We start from the raw sequence: 16915 nt of genomic DNA, 5'->3' as shown, positions 1-16915 counted from the left end.
GCGCACGGAAAAGATCCTGTAATCCATGTCAGAGTTCGGTGGGTTATAAAAATACGAAAATACCCAGCATGCTTCCTCCGAAAGCGGCGTATGGCTGCCTAAATGGCGGGGTAAAAACGGTCATACACCTAAAATTCCACTCGTGCAAAAAGACGAGTGTACGAGGGAGTTTCAGCCCACGAACGAAGAAGAAGAAGAAGAAGGTAACTTGTAGCAACTTCCACGAATGTTTATACTAATGTTAGCACAAAGTTCCCCAGTAAGTATAAGAAGCACTGCGCATGGATGCATGTTATCCACACCAGGACAAATACCGATGATTTTAATTAAAAATGGCGGAGTACATTCTTGTTCTTGTTCTTGTTCTTGCATATGCATCGTTTACTCATCATTTTAACGTCTATTTGATCACCTGTGTGTTGCAGGAGCTGCTGTGATCTGAAGGATGTGTGCAGCCCGCTATGAGGAGCCAGTGGAGTTACCTTCTGTCTGTCGTCAGCCTTCTTCTCTCCATCACTATCATAGAAGGTAGGAAACGTGGGAGGGTGGGGGAGAAAGAGATTGGATTGGATTGGATTGGATTGTTTAATCAGACAGGCCATTGCCCCTTATGATGGGGGTGAACATGTGAATGCATTAACGTGACGACATTTCCACAAAAATGGAAAATAAATATTCAAACATAAACTCAAAGACATTGCATCTCTACGTAGTCTATATGCTTTATAGAAATAAACTGAAAACGTTCTATAACCGTGTCTCCATTCGCAGATGCCATAAGCCGAGTGAGCGTATGCAAACTTGGCATTCTATAAACCTTCGGTGAAATTATCTGACGTCGCAAATCACCAGTACAGGACAACAAAACACGAAATGGAGGTCACCTTGCTTTCTTCGAGAAAGTGAGACAGAGATAGAACTCACAACTCAGAAAGTTTAATCACTAAAACGTGAACGTTCATTGCGATGTGGGGGATTGGGGCGAGTGAGACAATTTCGAAATCACCAGACGTTTTACATTGTACAGATTTTTACCCGACATGGTATTTTCCGCGTCAGTTTTGATATTGCATTGTGCGGGGTTGTTCTCCTCGTGTAATACAAATTACATCGTTCTCCCAAATGTCTGGATGAGAACAAGAGTCCCGAATCACACGCGAACCGAACAACGAGGCTGTCAACCGAGATAGAAACTTGTCACGTTTCGTAGCACAGACACTTCGCGAAGCACTGTCCTTAGTTTATCTTTGAATTTTTTTCTGTCGACTGGTGACCCATGGCGAAGCTTGTCAAGGTACCCCTGCTCTTCTGGGAGCATGTGGCGAGTTGCTTGCTTTAGACAGAGATAAAGAGGTACAGAGAGAGAGAGAGAAAGAGAGAAAGAGGAAGATGTCAAATGAAGTAGCCAGTGGAGTTTCCATCTGTCTGTCGTCTGCCTTCTTCTCTCCATCAATGTAGGTGAGGCAACATGGCAGACAGGCAGACAGACAGACAGAGAGAAAACTCAGAAATCTACTTCGAAACGATCAAGGATTAATGCTTGGCCTAATCTTCCACCCTGTCCTTTTAACATATACAAAAAACAAATGAAAAGGTAAAACAGAGAGAGGCAAGGTGGGATGAGACTGAGAGGCAAAGACTAGACATGATGGATGCATACATTCTTTTTTAAACAGTGTTATTATTCAACAATCCAAAGATACAATATATAATTAACATGTTTTAAAAAAAAGACAAGCTATCAGCTTGTAGTATCGATGGTTGCATTTATCAATTTAGGCCAAACTACATAATACGAACGGTAGAGAACACAAAGGACAATATATTCAAATGAAAAAGTCAGCAAACGCATGTTGGTCGTCAAGTTCAACGGGCTACCTGACCGGGCACCAATTCACAATGCAGCTAAAGTGTAACACTTAGACAGGTAAAGGGACTGATGCAGACACTGAAGGAGAGATTTGTACAAGCTATGTCAGACTCTATCGTTCTACCTATTTTTCAAACCGATGTCGCTTTATAGACCTGTATGAATCCAGACTCTTACAGAATCCGGCCATTATCTAATGCTAGCAGGTCAAAGCAAGTAATTTTATAATCATAGCGGCCAGAAAGTCAGTAAAAAATAAAATGTCAAACCGTAGACACGTCAAGTAGCCGATTTCATTTCCGCCATTTTCACAATTTGACCGGTTAACTACCGCTTAATGGAATTTGAAGCAGCATCCGTCGTAGCACGGACATGGGAGTGAATCTTCGTGTTTTTGTATGTGTCTCTAAGTATCTTTACGTTCATGTTCTTGCTCTTTGTGTGGCTGGTTTCCTAGCTGGCTGGTTCGTTTTTATATCTCTTTGGTGTTATATGTTTGCTTGCTAGTTTGTTTTTTCTTTTGTTTTGTGCTGCACTAACGCAAAAAAAGGAGTGTCATTTTCTATATAACATAACACGCCTCGAATCACAATACGACTGAATTAGAACCAAGCCGTAGTACCTTTCCAGACCAGCGATAATAAAGTGCACCACGCCTCAATCTTCAGCATGTCCTGCCCACACGTCATCCATCCTCCCCAAAGTTCTCCTTTCCTGTAAGCTTAGTGAGGCGGCGATGATGAGAGAATGGCTTGTTCCACAACACTGCTTTGATTGCGGAGGGGTTCGTCTGACTTATGCCCCTTGTCACGTAATTCCTCTGAGTTATTCCCCCGGAGGCCTGTGCGAGTTGCTAAAAAGAGAGCACCCTGGGTTCTCCCTGAACGTGCGAGGAAATTCAATAAAATGGGCCTCGTGGGGCCCCACTGATGGAGAAATGTATTTTTGCTTTTCTTTTCCATTTAGTTGTTGCGTCAGCTGGACTTTTTGTGTGCGGGTCCTTTCTGTCTTTTTTCTCTGTTGTCTTCCTCGTCTGGTTGCAACAGCCGGCCTTTTGTCTCCGTTTCCAAAGAGGTGAAATTCATGTAACATCATGTGCAAGCTGATTGGACGATGAAGGTATTCGTCACCCTGACTCGCGTTTCCACAACAACAGAAAACAAAGCAGGGGAAAAAAAGCCAAAGAAGCGATTGTTAATCTCGATATGTGGTAATTTTAGATTGATTTCAATGCAAGTGCAATGTGTGGTATGAGGACATCAGCGATTACTCTCTCTCTCTCTCTCTCTCTCTCTCTCTCTCTCTCTCTCTCTCTCTCTCTCTCTCTCTCTCTCTCTCTCTCTCTCTCTCTCTCTCTATCTCTCTCTCTCTCTCTCTATCTATCTATCTCTTTCTCTCTCTCTCTCTAGCTCTCTCTCTCTCTCTCTCTCTCTATCTCTCTCTCTCTCTATCTATCTATCTATCTATCTCTCTCTCTCTCTCTCTCTCTCTCTCTCTCTCTCTCTCTCTCTCTCTCTCTCTCTCTCTCTCTTAGATTATGTGCCTGTCTACGTACGCTCGTGTATACACTGAGCAATGGAAATGAAACACATTGGGCATCTTCATATAGCTTCAGCTGTGTCCAAAGCGTACGTTGAAGTTGCAATTTCTCACGGTATTCTCTACATTTCATTTTTAGACAAGCTGCGTTTTAAGTGAAGCAGGGGAGAAAAACAAGATGCTCCAACAGCTATTCCACATTTCAGATCGAGTTTTCAGAGCGTTAAAGGGAAATAACCGCTTGTGCCACGATCGTGCCGATTCCGATCAATCCCGAAGCGGCCAGGCGTCCCGAGGAGGATGACGAGGCAGTGGGTGTAAACAACGCGATTTCTTTGCCGCATGTGAGCCTGCTTGTTACGAGAGTGAGAGTGGAGGAGCACTTTTACCCCACGACTTACATGCCCAGGTCCTGCTTCTTCAGTTCTCTCTTCCCCGTCCAACCCCCTCTCGTTTTGCTTCCTCCTTATTCTCCGTGCTCCTACCCCTCCCCCTCCCTCTCCCCTTTCTCCTCACCCTCTCTCTCCGCCCTCCCTGCTCTCTCCCCCCCCCCCCCCCTCTTCGTACCCATGCTCCTCTTCCATTCCTGCTATCAAAATCCCTTTGTCTTCCTCTCCCCTACTCCCGCTACTTCCTCCTTATTTAGCCTGCCCCTCTTTCTTCCCCTCTGTTCCCCCCCCCCCCCCCCTACCTCCGGCGTCTTCTCCCTCACTCCTCCTACCTCCTCTTTATCCGCCTTGCTCCTACCTCCTCTTTATCCGCCTTGCTCCTACCTCCTCTTTATCCGCCTTGCTCCTACCTCCTCTTTATCCGCCTTGCTCCTACCTCCTCTTTATCCGCCTTGCTCCTACCTCCTCTTTATCCGCCTTGCTCCTACCTTCCCTTTATCCGCCTTGCTCCTACCTCCTCTTTATCCGCCTTGCTCCTACACCCTCTTCCTATCCCTCCTCATACCCGCTTCCCTACCCCTTCTTCTTATCCCCCACGTGCCACTCCTACACCCTCTTCCTATTCCTCTTCATACTCGCTCATTCGTGCCACTCCTACACCCTCTTCCTATTCCTCTTCATACCCGCTTCCCTACCCTTTCTTCTTATCCCCCACGTGCCACTCCTACACCCTCTTTCTATCCCTCACTTTTCCCTTTCCCTTCCGCCTTTTTCCCCCCACTCCTTCTAACTTCTCTTTATCCTCCTTGTTCCTACCCCCTCTTCCTACCCCTGTTCCCCACTCCTTCCTCCTATGTTTCTCCCTCCTCGTTCTTCTCCTTACCTCCTCCAACTCCTCCTTTTCCTTCTTGCCCGTACCCTCTCTTCCTACCCCTGCTCCTCTCCCTCCCTCCCATCTCCCTCTCTCCCCCTCTTCTCCCCCACTCCTCTTAACTCCTCCTCCTTATACTTTAATTTTGTCCCTCTGCCTCCCGATCAGGACAAGGGTGAAAGCACTTACATCCCATTAGTTCCTCTTTCTATCCTACACCTCCCCCACCCCGCCCCCTCCTCATCCTCCCTGGTCACTCCCCACCCCGCCTATCCCTTAACCTTCCCTCCTCTCCTTCTCCTTCTAACCCCCACCACCACCACGCATCATCGCCGTCTCCTTCCGTCCCTATCGTGATAAGGATGACAGTGCGGCTGTCGTGTAGAAATTAGATCTGCGGGGATAGTTACCCATGCAGGGAATCAGTCTGCTAGGGTCATTATCAAAATGGAGGCTGTCAGGCTCAAATCAAGATCCCGCAGCCAGCCACCTCGAAGTATGTGCATCATCGTTGTTGCCAGTACAGTGCGGGGTTCGTATTGCCAGTACAGTGCAGCTAGGCTTCTTGTTGCCAGTACAGTACAACTAGGGTTCTTGTTGCCATTACGGTGTACAGTCCAGTGTTCTTGTTGCCAGTACAGTGCTACTAGGGTTCTTGTTGCCAGTATAGTGTACAGTCCAGTGTTCTTGTTGCCAGTACAGTGTACAGTCCAGTGTTCTTGTTGCCAGTACAGTGTACAGTCCAGTGTTCTTGTTGCCAGTACAGTGTACAGTCCAGTGTTCTTGTTACCAGTACAGTGTACAGTCCAGTGTTATTGTTGCCAGTACAGTGTATCAATCAATCAATATGAGGCTTATATCGCGCGTATTCCGTGGGTACAGTTCTAAGCGCAGGGATTTTTATTTTTTATTTATTTTTAAATTTTATGCAATTTATATCGCGCACACATTCAAGGCTCAGGGATTTATTTAGTGTACAGTCCAGTGTTCCTGTTGCCAGTACAGTGTACAGTGCAGTGTTCTTGTTGCCAGTACAGTGTACAGTCCAGTGTTCTTGTTGCCAGTACAGTCCAGTGTTCTTGTTGCCATTACAGTCCAGTGTTCTTGTTGCCAGTACAGTGTACAGTCCAGTGTTCTTGTTGCCAGTACAGATGTGTACTTGTTGGTGATGTACTGTGCGCTTGTTAATTGTCTGTACAGTATCGAAGGATAAATGATATGCGCGATTTATGTTAGTGCCAGTAATTGAAATGAAATGACAAAAATGTACAGTGTTCCTGTTGCCAGTACAGTGTTCCTGTTGCCAGTACAGTGTTCCTGTTGCCAGTACAGTGTTCCTGTTGCCAGTACAGTGTTCCTGTTGCCAGTACAGTGCTTTCATTGCAAATACAATATATAACCTTGAACGTACATGTACAGCGCTCTTGTTGCCAGTACACTGCAGTGCTCTCCTTGTCAATACAGTACAGGAATCGAACGATGCACGGTATGCGCAGTTTATGTTTAATGCAGTGTGGCCTGCCAGTAAATTAAATTAAATGAAGTACCGTGCTCCTGTTGCCAGTACAGTGCTTTCATTGCCAGTACAGTATTCAACCTTGCACGTTATGTGCGGTTTATGTCAGTGCAATTTGTGCTGAAAGATGTTGCAGAAGTAAGTGGACTTGTAAAATATTAGGATAGGAAATGACGCTGAAAGGTTGTGGTTTATACCAGTGCAACACGGTACGCACGCACGCATATACCCAGATACAAACGCTACCGTACCAACCCCACCTCCCATCCCCCTCAAACACAAATACATTGCTCAAGGGAGAGATAGAATTGCAAGAGATGAGAACTTTATAATGAAGCAGAGACCCACAACGCCTCATCCCCTTGCGCTCGCGACCTGACAGGGATGCAAAGGCAGGCACCCTGCAGAGAACCACACCAAATTCTGTGCCGCTGATTTCAAGACGAATTCAGACCAGGTACGGATTTCCCGGATCCGGAAATTACAGTCCCAAAGGCATAGTTTGATTGCTGACGCATGCGCTTTTGAAGGAGATTTTAAATGGAGTTTACGAAGTACAAACTTTTTTTTTCGTGCTGTCAAGCTTGTGAACTTTGAGTGGAGCTACCGTTTTTCCGCTTTTCATCATTCCGATATCTGCGCCCACTGAAACTGCGCCATTTTTTTCTATTCAAAGAGAATTAGAATGCTTATTGACCAGTCCCGCCTTTTACGTCATCGTCAATAACCGTCATAATAAATTGAAGTAGTGATGTCCATATCTGTAAAGAAAATGGTATCTTCCTACCACCATCATCCCACCCCGATCCCCGTAATTCAATCTCAGCCTATAAACACCAATGTGAACAGGCTATTTCTTAACCATTCTTTCATTTCCACGCAATCGTTTGCCATAACCGCTTTCGAAGTTAACTTATATCACATCTAGAACCCTAAGTAAAAGTTGCATGTTTCGTAATAAACATGTCAGTGGGGCTCAGTTTGGTTTAAGAAAAAGGGTTTCTTTGTCTTAAAACGTCACGTTCAGCATTGCATTATAGGCCTATGTTAAACGAACAGCGAAGACAACATGAGAGTAACAGATTCCCGTACTAACATAAAAGTGTACGTTCTTGAAGTGATAGAACAAACTATCTTGTTATTTGTTTTGTAAAATCCGTACGGATTGAAATATATATATACTATTTGTACATATATCGCAAGATTGCAATTGAATTCAAGTTTTCTTGTACAACAACTACAATACGACAGTCTGCTATCAACAGCTTGGAAAATAAAATACGCACTATTCAGCCCCTTGCAGAGCCAGCTCACGGTCTTGCAAGAGGGTAGAACAAGCAAGACTGGGCATCTGAGTTACTCTAGGGGCCGTCCCATAAAAACCCAACAGTAGCGAACCAGATTTTATTTTAGATCTACCGTCGAACCTGTCAAAAACGACCACTCAACGAATGAACCAAAAGTGATCGTAAAAGACAGGTGGTCACTATGGAGAGGTGGTCACTATGGAGAGGTGAATTATGTCGAGAAAGAGCTCACAAGGAAGTCTTCAAGGTGGTCGAAATGGGAAGGTGGTCACTATGGAGAGGTGAATTATGTCGAGAAAGAGCTCACTAGGAATGCTACAATGTGGTCGAAATGGGAAGGTGGTCACTATGGAGAGGTGAATTATGTCGAGAAAGAGCTCACTAGGAATGCTTCAAGGTGGTCGAAATGGGAAGGTGGTCACTATGGAGAGGTGAATTATGTCGAGAAAGAGCTCACTAGGAATGCTTCAAGGTGGTCGAAATGGGAAGGTGGTCACTATGGAGAGGTGAATTATGTCGAGAAAGAGCTCATTGGGAATGCTTCAAGGTGGTCGAACTGTGAAGGGCGTCGTTATTGAGAGGTGGTTGTAAGGGCAGGTTCGATGATTATCACTACCACGGAATTCCTTCGGGCTTTAAACAGGGAACAAGAGCGTCTTATTTGCCTTGGACACATACCAAAACACTTCGGCCTGACTGCGGCTTTCTGTGAGGAACGGGATTTATTTTTCTGAATTATTTCAATGTGCTAAATTAATTCAGCACAATCAACAACAAGAGAATCCTGCTCTGCACAAAATCCAGCCCATGATTGTGCTCATGTGATAGGATGCCAGCGGGATTGTGTCTGCATTTTGTCAATCTGCTAAATTTATTCAGCACAAACAACAACAAAAACAAACTCCCGTCTGTGCAAAGTTCAGCTCATATATACCCGTGTGAAAGGATGGTGCCTGCTTTTCTGTTTCTGTCTTCCTGTCTGTCTGTCTGTCTATAAGATGCCTCCTTCTCGCTCAAACCGTTTTGCAACCCGCCAAAGATCCGTTTAGGCTTTTCTTTGGTGAGGTGGCGTACTTCCACTTAGAAAGGTACCTCAAACTTACACCCTGGCTCCTGCTTTGTGTGAAGAATGGACCTTTTTACTAAATGTATCGCGTAAGTGACAGTGACACCTTTGTCGTTCTGTGAAATTCAATTAGAAAAATCCTGCTGGTGCTTTTTGTGTCCTTATGCACTATGCGCAGAACTTTAGTGTTGTGTTGGCCTGCGTTCCAAACTTCACAGATTCTACTCTTCCATTTTACCGGCACGGTTGGCCTAGTGGTAAGGCGTCCGGCCCGTGATCGGGAGGTCGTGGGTTCGAACCCCGGCCGGGTCATACCTAAGACTTTAAAATTGGCAATCTAGTGGCTGCTCCGCCTGGCGTCTGGCATTATGGGGTTAGTGCTAGGACTGGTTGGTCCGGTGTCAGAATAATGTGACTGGGTGAGACATGAAGCCTGTGCTGCGACTTCTGTCTTGTGTGTGGCGCACGTTATATGTCAAAGCAGCACCGCCCTGATATGGCCCTTCGTGGTCGGCTGGGCGTTAAGCAAACAAACAAACAAAAATACTCTTCCATTTTGTGTTTGCTTCTTTGTCCCCTTTTTATGTTTGTTGTGCGCGAGAGTAGGAAGGGTTAACAATAGGTCAATACACTTTCTATTTTAAGAAACACCCTTCTCCTTTGCTCCTTTTATTTTTTTCGCACCAATTTAATTTCTCAGGTGCTTGTTTTCTCTTTTGAAAAACACTTGGAAGACCCAATTTCGTAAAAAGGATTTTTATGCCAGCTTCACTTGAGCTTGTAAGAGATCACAAGACCTTCGGAGGAAGAGGATCTTCGTGTTCGAATGATTAGAAGGAATCTCATTCTGCGTCAGTGATTGGTGAGATGAAAGATTGAGATTTGAAATTTTCCCCCAAAAGAAATGTGTCACGTCATAAGCCCTCTCTCGCTCTCTATTCTCTCCCTCTTTCCTTCTCTCTTTGCTCCTTCTCTCTCTCTCTCTCTCTCTCTCTCTCTCTCTCTCTCTCTCTCTCTCTCTCTCTCTCTCTCTCTCTCTCTCTCTCTCTCGCTCTCTCTCTCTCCAGCTTTCATCAAAGTAATACTGTTTTAGAATGTGTTTCGTTTTGATAAAATAGCATTGTAATCTCAGTAAAAATCGAACTTCAAATGAAATCGCCATGTGTTGAACTATTCTCAAACGAACTGTGATGCTCTTGGGTTGTGTGCCTTTATTTCAAGAGGCAAAGAATGGCCACAGATTTCGTGTAATAGCACGAGAACTGACTAGTTGTCTTTTCTGAAGCATTATTTGCTCGCATTTCAAAACTAATTTCAAGGCTGATAATAAACCATATGGATTGTCGAATAATCTGCTGTTACTCTGCCTGTCATTCTAGGGTTTCAAGTGCACGCCAGACATTGCAGCCTTTAAAGCATTTTCAGAATCTCACTAGATTTTGGTATTGAGGCGCAGCAATTCTAACAATTTTGCTGACTTTGGAATGGTTCAAGCAAAGAAGGTGATCGTTGAATAGAATTTTTTTTTAACAAGAATTGTAGGTTATTGGAACGTTTAATTATTGACAAAACAAAACGTTACATTTACGGTACGTCAACCTAGTGATCGTTTAAGAAGTTTTTGGATGACCGTTGTTAATCATTGGTTCTCTCAGCATAGCTTCGCACAGCTTCGCACTCAAACTTCCCAAGGCTACGTAATAAGTAATACTGTTATAAGGGTTGCAATAATGCAAGCCATATTAAGGTCAAATAGAATAATCGGACAAGCCATGTCTGAGAAGCAGTTTCGCTTTAAATCATTCTCAACGTTAGTGGCTCGTTGATATCAAAGCTACAAACGACGTCTCTAGGCGTCCTTGAAGCTCGCCACGCAAGATTGCTTGAAAAGCCATACATGCTTTTATTAGAACTATTCTGGATAGTCTAGTGCGAGGAGCACTATCTGTGTACATTAATTTAATAGCGTTATGTTAAAATATCAATGCTGCAAACGTCGTTTCTAGTCGTTGGTGCACTCATCAGTGGACTAGATGGCATGCAGGCCACATGTAGTTGCCCATGTACAGGCTTACATGCACTGATCATTGTGGCTGTCTCGGCCTAGCAAGACACGTACACCACGTACACGTAAATCACTTTCAAGCGACTTGTTACACTTCAAACGTCGTTTCCGGTTGTCCATGGTTGGACCCGTGCGGACAAGATCGGATACTGATGTCATGTTGACGTCCATGACATGTATAGGCCTACTCTGACGATTGCAGCAGTCTCTGCTCAGTCTGGTTAAGTCTGAAAAAGACTGCGTGTCCCTTTAAATCCTTTTCATGCAAAGGTTTCAAACTGCAACCGTCGTTTTAAGTCGCGCTGGGAGAAAATGTCCAACAGTTCCAATTGCACAAGCCATGCAAAGATCATTTGGAATAAATTAGGCTTAGAGTATTCCGAGAGCCTCTCACCCTTTCAATCAATATCAAATGATTAGTGTTACTATTTCACATTTGAAAGCGACCTTTCCCATCGTCCTTGAACCTCCACGGACATGACTGCTTGCATGCTTCGTGATGAAGCTCGAAAAAAACACTTTTTAATTGTACAAGCCAAGCAAAGATCAGTTGGAATAAATCAGGCTAGAGTATTCCGATAAGCACTCCCCATTTAAATCATTATCAAGTGAAGTGATACATTTTCAAATTCGAAAGCGACCTTTCCCATCGTCCTTGAACCTTCACGGACATTGATTGCTTGCATGCTTCATGATGCTGCTCGTGCAAACAGTGTTTCTGGTGTATACTCTGACGATTGCCGCTGTCTCCGCTCAGGGATCAAGTGACAGACATCCACAGCACTACTTCCACGCCCAACACTGTGGAGAAAATTGCCTGCTTTCTTCGTCAGAGGCTCTGCCCAGATAAATCCCAATAGATTCTTCTATGGTTTGAACTTTGTTTTCATACTGAGAAACATTTCTCTTCGAACTCCCTATGTAAACGTCTGTGCGATGCCTTCTTGTGTCCAGACGGATATGGTGCGGATTAATTTCCGGTCCATCCGGATTGGTTTCACACGGAGAAAGCGACGCTCTCCCATGCCGGCACATCCGGGCAGATCCAATCACACAACGCCATGTTGTTGAGTGCGATATGAGACACGGTAAAATCAGGGGCATATAACGTTACACGTCTGCCACGGAGTGTTTCTTCAACAAAGACCGGTCTTGGGGACCTTTTGGTGCACACGAGATGGAACCTTCGCGAGGGACCAGTCACACTATACAATACAAACTGTACAATACAAGGGCAGATAACATTACACGTGTGCGACAGGGTGTGTCTTGAACAAACAACTGTCTTGCGGACCTTGTGCACGCGGGATTGAACCTTGATAAAGGACCAGTCACACGACATAATGCAAACTCTTCAACACCGGGGCAGCTCGCAGTGCACTCTGTCACAGACTGTGTCTTCAACGTAAGGGCAGTGGGCTGTGCACGTCTGTCGCAGAGTGTGCCTTGAACAAAGACCCGTCTTTGAGATCTTCTGCTGCACGCGGGACTTTATGAAGGACCAGTCACACTATACAATGCACACTGCACAACACCAGGGCAGGCGGCAGTGCACTCTGTCACAGAGTGTCTTGAACAAAGACCTATCTTGTGGACCCTCTGATGTACGCGAGATGGAACCTTCATGAAGGACCAGCCACACTATACAATACAAACTGTACAACGCAGCCACACTATACAATACAAACTGAACCTCCCCCCGTGTACACTACATTGGGTGTGCACGTTAAAGATCCCACGATTGACAAAAGGGTCTTTCCTGGCAAAATTGCTTAGGCACAGTTAATAATTGTCTACCTATACCCGTGTGACATGGAATAATAGGCCGTGAAAGGTAAATATGCGCCGTAATGGCTGCAATCTACTGGCCGTATAAAATTTCATCTCACACGGCATCACTGCAGAGCGCCTAGAACTGTACCCACGGAATATGCGCGATATAAGACTCATTGATTGATTGATTGATTGACAACGCAAGGGCAGCTGGTAGTGCACGTCTGTCACAGGGTCTGTCTTGATCGAAGACCTGGCTGGCAGACCCTCTTATGTACACACTTGAAGGAACACGGGTCAGGCCTTCATAAAGGGATAGTTACACTCTATGATACAAACTATACAAAGCAGAGGCAATTGACACGTCTAGCACAGGGTCTGTCTTAAAGAAAGATCGTACTTGTCAGATCTTCTGACGGCCTTAAAGGAACGTAGCTGAATGCCTTCTTGCAGGCCCAAAAGGGCCATTTACACTGTACAGTACAAACTAAACTAACTTTAGGCAGCTGTTATTACATGTTGTACAGGGTCTGACTTGAACAAAGGCCTCGCTGTCAGCCCTTTGAGAGGCTTGAATAACCGCCGCCTCGGGCCTCCATAAAGGGCCAGTTACAATATAACCTAAAAACTGTTTAAACCAGGGATAGCTAGCATTACACGTCTCGCGCAGGATCTTGAACAGACCTTCTGACAGCCTTCATTGAACACAGGTTGTGGTCTTCATAAAGGGGCAAGTTACTTGTCACAATACAAAGTATACAAACCAGGGGAAGCTAGCATTGAGCTTAACTTTTGTTACAGGCCAACATCGCGGGCGCGACAGATGTAGCGCTCTTTTCTCGTGCCTGCAATACATCCGATGTCGCTGGCAACGCTACGTTTATCTCGGTGACCTTCTACTTTAGCAAGGCGGGGGCCCGGGTAGCTCAGGTGGTAGAGCACTGGACTTGTGATCGAAAGGTCGCTGGCTCGAATCCGGGCCGGGACGGACACAGGTCAACTTTATGTGCAGATCCAGAGACGGTATCCATCTCCTACCCCCGTGTCACCACAGTGGCACGTAAAAGACCTCGGTCATTCTGCCATAAGTGCAGATGGCTGATACCACCTAAACAAGCATACACTTGTGTATCTCATCTAAAGTCGGGTTAAAACCCGGGAACATGCCCCTAATGGCTTTGCCGTGAGTGCGTAAAACTTGAATTTCTCTCTCTTTAGCAAGGCTTTGTCTCTTGGAGACGGATGTTCGGCTTGAACTTAAATGACCATTATGACTGTTTCAGTTGGCGGGCTGGGTTGCTTCAAGTGCACGTCAATCAACCACAACAACCCTGAGTGCGAGGACACGTTCAACAGCACCATGAAGTTCTGGGAGGGCGACTGCTGGTCCTCCCGCAAGGGTCGCATGGGGGCCTTCCCCGGCACGCAGTGCATCAAGATGATCGCCGAAGACGGTCAGTACTCATATCAATCGTTGTTTAAGTTCTTTTTTGTCACGTCCCCCTCCCTCCCCCAAACCCCCTCCACCCCCCCCCCCCCCCCCCCTCCCTCCATCCCCCTCCACCCCTGCCACCACAAACCCAAACCCGATTCACCCCCACCATCACGATGAAAAGTGTCTTTTTACGCCTTCGCATTAAAACCACTCCTTCCCTCCCCTGTTTTATACTACAGCGGACCGCCCCTTTCCAGACCTCCAACAATCTGAGAAAATTAGTTCTTACAAATGAGGGAGTCTTAAAACGGGGGTAAGTTTAAGGAGGTAATGAAAAGAAAGTCTGAGAAAACAGAGTCTTAAAAGGGAGGGAGTCTCAAATTTGGGGTTCTTAAAATGTAGGCTCCACTATGCAACATTACCATGTAAGGCTTTGGCGCACAGTACAGCGAGATGATCGCTGACCATCATGATAAGAATAAGTCACTGTTACGTCAACTACTCTAGCTCTGCATTCTCTTTACCCCCAAACGTTGTGTTGCGGTGCTATGATTTTAGACTTAAGAATTGTGCGGATCTAATCGTTTAAACAAAACCAGTCCATCCATTTATTCTTCTTCTCAGTATTTTTTTTTTTTTTTTTTTGGGGGGGGGGGGGGCATTAGAGGAGTACTGTGGAATGGGGCAGTCTTTTCACAACAGTCAAATGGTCAACTCATACTTATTCTATATCCTTAGGAAGTGAGTGTACGTGCTTAATTGCAAATACGTTTTCATTATATTCCTGCTCTGGGAAACGCAAAAATCATTATTCCTATTTCACACATACGGTCCAGACGCAATTACTTCAATATTCTTTTGATGTGTCCCTCGATAGCAAGGAACTATGCATGTATGTGGGAAGATAAAAGGTGTCTAATGCTCCCATGAGGCTTTTTTTTGTAGCCAACGTCAATATCTTAGTTTGATAACCGCATATCTTAGGGGGGTAACCTCAGTATAAAATGCATATTCGATTTCCAGTTTTCTCCAGTGGAAAAGTTTAGAGTGACTGTTAATTGTAATACCTAAAGCGATGAAGATTTATATGAATTTTTTTCTTCTGAAGAAATGTAAACAGAGCTGCGTATTTCACTGACTTCTTTTGTTAATTTTTGACAAGCTCTTTTAGTTATCGAGGAAGCAAGAAGCAAAACCGCGTTTGGTATCGCTGCCTTTCGGCTATTCCCGATATCATCATCTCCCATTTTGATCTCCTTGGCGGGGGGAATGGGGCGGGGGGCAATACGAAAGTAGGGGTAAAGGGGGAATCACGTGTACCTTTTATCGTTATATTTTTGCCACAAGAGGTTTCTTTTGAATTGCTTTGTTAATTTCAGTTGATATCGCATGTGTGTGTATGTGTGTGTGTCTGTGTGTCTGTGTGTGTGTGTGAGTGTGTGTGTCTGTGTGTGTCTGTGTGTGTGAGTGTGTGTGTCTGTGTGTGTGTGAGTGTGTGAGTGTGTGTGTGTGTGTATGTGTGTGTGTGTGTGTGTGTGTGTGTGTGTGTGTGTGTGTGTGTGTGTGTATGTGTGTGTACGTGCGTGCGTGCGCGTGCACTTGCGGTGGTTTCCAAAGTGAACGCGGACAGACTGAAGAAAAAATAAAGTAATGCCTTAAAGCAACAAAACACGCGTTTAGGAGGGAAATATTCTTTGGCAATAGTGATGATGCCCTGGTAAAATGTTGTGGAAAGGCTGCCAATGTTGGAAATCAATGTGTTGGCGTGAAAAATTGGTTCACATAACTCTGGGTTCCCGCGTCATCCCCAGGGAAAACGCTCCATGTATATCTCTTCATGACAAACGTGCTGAGCTTACAGAACAAAACAAACTACAGAAATAAAGTCCACAGATTCTGTTAGTGTAAAGTTCCATGTTCCATGTTTTTTTGCTTTGGAACACTGCATGATCTTATTGTGAGCGAACAAACAAAAGAAATAAAACCCCACAGATTCTGTTAGCGTAAAGTGTTCAAAGTCGTTATGCTTTGGAACACTGCATAATCTTATTGTGAGCGAACAAACAAAAGAAATAAAACCCCACAGATTCTGTTAGCGTCAAGTGTTCAAAGTGTTCAAAGTCGTCATGCTTAGGGAACACTGCACAATCGTATTGAGAGCGAGTAAACAAAAGGACTGAAATGCACAGTTTCTGTTAGCGCGGAAAAGTGTTCAACGTTTTCAGCTTCCCTCCCAGCACAATTCAAGGGACCTTGAAACAAGATTTGTTTATTTGCCTTTCATCCAATAAAGACAACAGAATTATCGTAACCAAGTCCGACAACTCGTGATCCCACGGCGATATTGCTTCCTGTTACCTAGCCCTAGGTCTGCGATAGCTCAGCATTGCGAGGTTCCCACGAAAGGGGCATCCGAGAAATAAGTATTGTGTTTCTGCCTCTCGGTTTTTTACATGTTGCTTTTCTTTCTTTTTTTTCTGTATCCCCTGTCTGTTCCACCACAACACCAGTCCGTACTTTTCTCATGTTTGCTTTTCCGGCATTTTTATAACTTTCCTTCTTGTGGTTACCATTTTGTAGATCCCCTGAGATCCGATAAAGGCTTTTACACGAGATAGCGGCAATTCATCTTTTTCTTGCACGAATACCCCAACATCTACAGTTTCAACACAAAAGGTTTTGTTCATGTATGCACATTTTGAAACGGCTATTAGTGTCAATCCACAAAATAAATTCCGCAATAAAAAATCTCAGTCTGCATAGTAAGTGTGTCCCCTGGAATGCTCTTATTCCATGTCAAAGCTTGGACAAATATATTGTGATCTGCACGACGAGGAAGGTATCTTTCAGCATGCGTACAAAGTATTTGTCTCTCTGTGCGTCCGTCCGTCCGTCCGTCCGTCCGTCCGTCCGTCCGTCCGTCCGTCCGTCCGTCCGTCCGTCCGTCCGTCCGTCCGTCCGTCCGTCCGTCCGTCCGTCCGTCCGTCCGTCTCTGTCTGTCTGTCTGTCTTTTATTTCCATTAGGAAGATCGTAGTTGTTCGATTTTCACCAGTGTCGAAAATTGCCTGGAAATAAATATCTAA

General features: G+C 44.9%; 1 protein-coding gene across 3 annotated transcripts in view; it reads left to right on the top strand.

Moving 5' to 3' along the window:
* LOC138981148 (uncharacterized) overlaps positions 1-16915 on the top strand; it is a 203091-nt gene that overhangs the window by 164827 nt on the left and 21349 nt on the right. For all 3 annotated transcript variants that reach the window (XM_070353986.1, XM_070353984.1, XM_070353985.1), the window contains 2 exons: positions 426-528; positions 13680-13850. In XM_070353986.1, the coding sequence (XP_070210087.1) occupies positions 462-528; positions 13680-13850 (238 nt within the window). In that variant the 5' untranslated portion in view covers positions 426-461. The remainder of the gene's footprint in view (positions 1-425; positions 529-13679; positions 13851-16915) is intronic.

This window comes from Littorina saxatilis, linkage group LG12 (genome assembly GCF_037325665.1).
Source record: "Littorina saxatilis isolate snail1 linkage group LG12, US_GU_Lsax_2.0, whole genome shotgun sequence".
NCBI classification, from domain to species: domain Eukaryota; kingdom Metazoa; phylum Mollusca; class Gastropoda; order Littorinimorpha; family Littorinidae; genus Littorina; species Littorina saxatilis.
Note: the sequence above shows the minus strand (reverse complement) of the source record. Positions and strands in the feature narration are given on the sequence as shown.